This window comes from Salvelinus namaycush, unplaced genomic scaffold (assembly GCF_016432855.1).
Source record: "Salvelinus namaycush isolate Seneca unplaced genomic scaffold, SaNama_1.0 Scaffold29, whole genome shotgun sequence".
NCBI lineage: Eukaryota > Metazoa > Chordata > Actinopteri > Salmoniformes > Salmonidae > Salvelinus > Salvelinus namaycush.
The window spans coordinates 266,025-272,024 of NW_024059785.1; the positions used below are offsets into that span (position 1 = coordinate 266,025).

The 6,000-nt window shown below is 47.9% G+C and overlaps 1 protein-coding gene across 1 annotated transcript in view; it reads right to left on the bottom strand.

The window, feature by feature from the left end:
* LOC120039661 (glutamate receptor 3-like) overlaps positions 1-6,000 on the bottom strand; it is a 201,577-nt gene that overhangs the window by 56,178 nt on the left and 139,399 nt on the right. The window contains exons 5-6 of the mRNA XM_038985071.1: positions 5,623-5,790; positions 2,935-3,039 (exon numbers count right to left, since the gene is read on the bottom strand). Of these exons, the coding sequence (XP_038840999.1) occupies positions 2,935-3,039; positions 5,623-5,790 (273 nt within the window). The remainder of the gene's footprint in view (positions 1-2,934; positions 3,040-5,622; positions 5,791-6,000) is intronic.

The following is a 6,000-nucleotide window of genomic DNA, read 5'->3' on the forward strand; positions in this document are numbered from 1 at the left end:
CTCTCACCACCGTCACCACCATCACCCCTCATACTAGCCCTCTCTCACTCACCGTCACCACCGTCACCCCTCACACCAGCCCTCTCTCACCACCGTCACCACAATCACCTCTCATACCAGCCCTTTCTCACCACCGTCACCACCGTCAGCCCTCATACTAGCCCTCTCTCACCTCTATAACCTGTCATTGTCTGCCTGGAATTTGGGCGTCATTGTCATGACCCAAAGTGACAATCTATCTCTATGTCTGCCTCAGTCTCTCGCTTTCTCTCTCTCTTTCTCTTTCTCTCTCACTCTCTCTCTGATTCTCTCTCTTTCCTCCTCCTGTCTCTATCCGGCTGTGAGGGGTTAGACACCAGGGCTGTGGGGCGTTAATTGGTGGTGTATTGTGCATGAAAGGCAGCCAGCAGGTTTGACTACACACCGTGCAGTGATCTAAGCTCACAGTCATCTAGCACTGTCACGTGTCAGATAAAATGGTTGCTAGCAATGGTTGGAACTGGTTAATGTAGAAGAACAAAGTTATTTGAGGAACAGAACCCGATCCGGAAAACAAAGTGATCTATACTGTTCCGGAACAGAACCGTTATTTTAAAAGCATTACAACTGGTTAATACCTCTATATTAGGTTCTAGGCATTTTGTTCCTGTCCCACAGAAATTGCAACAAAGCGCCTATGCAAAGCCCTCACTCTGTCACTCAGAAACGTATTCCAGCGTCTGCCTGCCAGCTGGAAATCTTTACCAGTGGGTGTGTATAGTCTGCCTGCCAGTCCCCTCTGAAGCATAGGTTACTGTAGCCCCTCCCCTCTGAAGCATAGGTTACTGTAGCCGCTCCCATCTGAAGCATAGGTTACTGTAGCCCCTCCCCTCTGAAGCATAGGTTAATGTAGCCCCTCCCCTCTGAAGCATAGGTTACTGTAGCCCCTCCCCTCTGAAGCATATGTTACTTTAGCCCCCCCCCCCCCCCCCCCACTGAAGCATAGGTTACTGTAGCCCCTCCCCTCTGAACCATGGGTTACTGTAACCCCTTCCCTCTGAAGCGTAGGTTACTGTAGCCCCTCCCATCTGAAGGATAGGTTACTGTAGCCCCTCCCCTCTGAAGCATATGTTACTGTAGCCCCTCCCCTCTGAACCATAGGTTACTGTAACCCCTCCCCTCTGAAGCATCGGTTACTGTAGCCCCTCCCCTCTGAACCATAGGTTACTGTAACCAATCCCCTCTGAAGCATATGTTACTGTAGCCCCTCCCCTCTGAAGCATAGGTTACTGTAGCCCCTCCCCTCTGAAGCGTAGGTTACTGTAGCCCCTCCCCTCTGAAGCATAGGTTACTGTAGCCCCTCCCCTCTGAAGCGTAGGTTACTGTAGCCCCTCCCCTCTGAAGCATAGGTTACTGTAGCCCATCCACTCTGAAGCGTAGGTTACTGTAGCCCCTCCCCCCTGAAGCATAGGTTACTGTAGCCCCTCCCCCCTTAAGCATAGGTTACTGTAGCCCCTCCCCTCTGAAGCATAGTTTACTGTAGCCCCTCCCCTCTGAAGCATATGTTACTGTAGCCCCTCCCCTCTGAAGCATAGGTTACTGTAGCCCCTCCCCTCTGAAGCATAGGTTACTGTAGCCCCTCCCCTTTGAAGCATATGTTACTGTAGCCCCTCCCCTTTGAAGCATAGGTTACTGTATCCCCTCCCCTCTGAAGCATAGGTTACTGTAGCCCCTCCCCTCTGAAGCATAGGTTACTGTAGCCCCTCCACTCTGACGCGTAGGTTACTGTAGCCCCTCCCCTCTGAAGCATAGGTTACTGTAGCCCCTCCCCCCTGAAGCATAGGTTACTGTAGACCCTCCCCCCTTAAGCATAGGTTACTGTAGCCCCTCCCCTCTGAAGCATAGTTTACTGTAGCCCCTCCCCTCTGAAGCATAGGTTACTGTAGCCCCTCCCCTCTGAAGCATATGTTACTGTAGCCCCTCCCCTCTGAAGCATAGGTTACTGTAGCCCCTCCCCTCTGAAGGATAGGTTACTGTAGCCCCTCCCCTCTGAAGGATAGGTTACTGTAGCCCCTCCCCTCTGAAGGATAGGTTACTGTAGCCCCTCCCCTCTGAAGGATAGGTTACTGTAGCCCCTCCCCTCTGAAGGATAGGTTACTGTAGCCCCTCCCCTCTGAAGGATAGGTTACTGTAGCCCCTCCCCTCTGAAGGATAGGTTACTGTAGCCCCTCCCCTCTGAAGGATAGGTTACTGTAGCCCCTCCCCTCTGAAGGATAGGTTACTGTAGCCCCTCCCCTCTGAAGGATAGGTTACTGTAGCCCCTCCCCTCTGAAGGATAGGTTACTGTAGCCCCTCCCCTCTGAAGGATAGGTTACTGTAGCCTACTGTCGACATTCCACGCATGATTCTGAAATTAGGGAGAGATGCTTAATTAGAGAACAATGGATTCACTTTTCAGTGCTAGATTTTCAATGCTCTCTCCTCACCCACAGTTGCATCTCTCGCCCTACACTGTGACAGACAGTGTGTATGTGTTTGTCTTTCATTATGATTAAACCATGCTGTTACGGAAAAATACAATTTGCTCTTAACGTCTTTACAATACAGCACACTAGCTCGGTACCGGTGCCCCCTCTATATATCCTCGTTATTGTTATTATTATTGTGTTACTTTTTATTATTACTTTTTATTTTAGCTTACTTGGTAAATATTTTCTTCTTCTTGAACTGCACTGTTGGTTTCACGGTAAAGTCTGCACTTGTTGTTTTCGGCGAATGTGGCAAGTAAAGTTTGATTTGATTTAAATTGCTTTCCCGCTCCATAGCAAACATAGCAAAGTTCATCCTGTTCATCCTGTGATGTAGACATTTTCTGCTCAAAATGAGATGTAAAAGCTGTGTCGGTATGGAGTTATAGAGAGCTCTGTAGATGGATGTGCACGTGAGTGCCTGCACCTTTTTGGGCCCCCCTGTTCTCATCTCATAGACGTCTATAGTGTAGTTGGACCTCCGGCCATAGCTGTCAAACTGGATGTTCCCCGTCATCCCCTGGACCTGGACCTGCACCGCGGGACAGCAACACACAGACACATGCAGAACAACGTGTCATACAGACTGACAAGTTATTATCAAACACACAGAACAACGTGTAATACAGACTGCCAGGTTATTATCAAAACACACAGAACAACGTGTAATACAGACTGCCATGTTATTATCAAACACACAGAACAACGTGTAATACAGACTGCCGTGTTATTATCAAACACACAGAACAACGTGTAATACAGACTGCCATGTTATTATCCAAACACACAGAACAACGTGTCATACAGACTGCCATGTTATTATCCAACACACAGAACAACGTGTAATACAGACTGCCATGTTATTATCAAACACACAGAACAACGTGTCATACAGACTGCCATGTTATTATCAAACACACAGAACAACGTGTCATACAGACTGCCATGTTATTATCAAACACACAGAACAACGTGTAATACAGACTGCCATGTTATTATCAAACACACAGAACAACGTGTAATACAGACTGCCGTGTTATTATCCAAACACACAGAACAACGTGTAATACAGACTGCCATGTTATTATCCAAACACACAGAACAACGTGTAATACAGACTGCCATGTTATTATCCAAACACACAGAACAACGTGTAATACAGACTGCCATGTTATTATCAAACACACAGAACAACGTGTCATACAGACTGCCATGTTATTATCAAACACACAGAACAACGTGTAATACAGACTGCCGTGTTATTATCAAACACACAGAACAACGTGTAATACAGACTGCCATGTTATTATCCAAACACACAGAACAACGTGTAATACAGACTGCCATGTTATTATCCAAACACACAGAACAACGTGTAATACAGACTGCCATGTTATTATCAAACACACAGAACAACGTGTAATACAGACTGCCATGTTATTATCCAAACACACAGAACAACGTGTAATACAGACTGCCATGTTATTATCAAACACACAGAACAACGTGTAATACAGACTGCCATGTTATTATCCAAACACACAGAACAACGTGTAATACAGACTGCCATGTTATTATCAAATTTGGAAATGGCTGGTATTAGGAAATGGCAGGTATTCACATAGGTTGAATCGTTGGCGTTAATCAAATGATGGAACTGATAGGCTTTAATAAAAGATGTGGGTTTATGGTAATGAGAATGAGAGTCTCTTTGTATTTCAGAGAGCTGAGCTGAGGGGGAGAGAATTTCACTGTGAGAGGTCTGTGAGAGGACATCTGGGAGGCAGAGGAAGGAGGAGATTAGTCTCTTTTTATCCTTCTCTATCTCTCCCTCTGCCCCCTCTTTATATAGATCTCTATCTTTCTCTTTGCCCCCTCTTTCTATAGCTCTCTATCTCTTTATCTGCCCCCTCTTTCTATCGCACTTGCTCTTTGTCTCGGTTTCTCAATCTTTCAAGTCTCACCTTATCGTCTCCATCTCTCTCACTACTTCCCCTGTCTATCTCTCTCTCTCCTCCCTACATACCTCCATCTCTCTCACTACTTCACCTGTCTATCTCTCTCTCCTCCCTATATACCTCCATCTCTCTCACTACTTCCCCTGTCTATCTCTCTCTCTCCTCCCTACCTACCTCCATCTCTCTCACTACTTCCCCCGTCTATCTCTCTCTCCTCCTCCCTACATACCTCCATCTCTCTCACTACTTCACCTGTCTATCTCTCTCTCTCCTCCCTATATACCTCCATCTCTCTCACTACTTCCCCTGTCTATCTCTCTCTCTCCTCCCTACCTACCTCCATCTCTCTCACTACTTCCCCCGTCTATCTCTCTCTCCTCCTCCCTACATACCTCCATCTCTCTCACTACTTCCCCTGTCTATCTCTCTCTCTCTCCTCCCTACATACCTCCATCTCTCTCACTACTTCCCCTGTCTATCTCTCTCTCCTCCCTACATACCTCCATCTCTCTCACTACTTCCCCCGTCTATCTCTCTCTCCTCCCTACCTACCTCCATCTCTCTCACTACTTCCCCTGTCTATCTCTCTCTCTCTCTCCTCCCTACATACCTCCATCTCTCTCACTACTTCCCCCGTCTATCTCTCTCTCTCTCTCCTCCCTACATACCTCCATCTCTCTCACTACTTCCCCCATCTATCTCTCTCTCCTCCCTACATATCTCCATCTCTCTCACTACTTCCCCCGTCTATCTCTCTCTCTCCTCCCTACATACCTCCATCTCTCTCACTACTTCCCCCGTCTATCTCTCTCTCCTCCCTACATACCTCCATCTCTCTCACTACTTCCCCCGTCTCTCTGTTTCACCTCGCTCCCTACCTACCTCCTTCCTTCTCTCTCTCCCTTCCCTTCTCTGCCTACCTCCTTCCTTCTCTCTCTCCCTTCCCTTCTCTGCCTACCTCCTTCCTTCTCTCTCTCCCTTCCCTTCTCTGCCTACCTCCTTCCTTCTCTCTCTCCCTTCCCTTCTCTGCCTACCTCCTTCCTTCTCTACCCTCCCTACCAACCTCTTTCCTTCTACCGCTCTCCTCCCTACCGCCATCCTTCTCTCTCTCTACCTCCCTCCCCATCTGTTCCTCTTTCTGTCCCTCTCTATCTTACCATTTTGAGTGCTCTCTCGATGTCGATGCCCTGGCTCCATGGCACGGCAGGGTTGGCCAGACAGTCTCCTGCGCCCCCTCGCCGTGACACGTCTACGCGTTGGCGCCGCAGGTACCGGAACGCCTCCGCGATCACCAGGATTGCATCGTGGGTCAGAGCTGACGTGTACTGCCGAGGACAAGAGAGTTCAGGGGGATCACAAGAGATCACCAGAAATCACAAGAGAGATCATGGGAGACTAACCAACGTAGTTGGCAAACAATACATCATTCATTCATTTATTTTTTCAAAAGTAGAACTTCTGAGAGAGGAATACACATCCTGCTACTGTCATAGGAGGGAATACACATCATCTACTGTCTATAGAGGGAATACCAC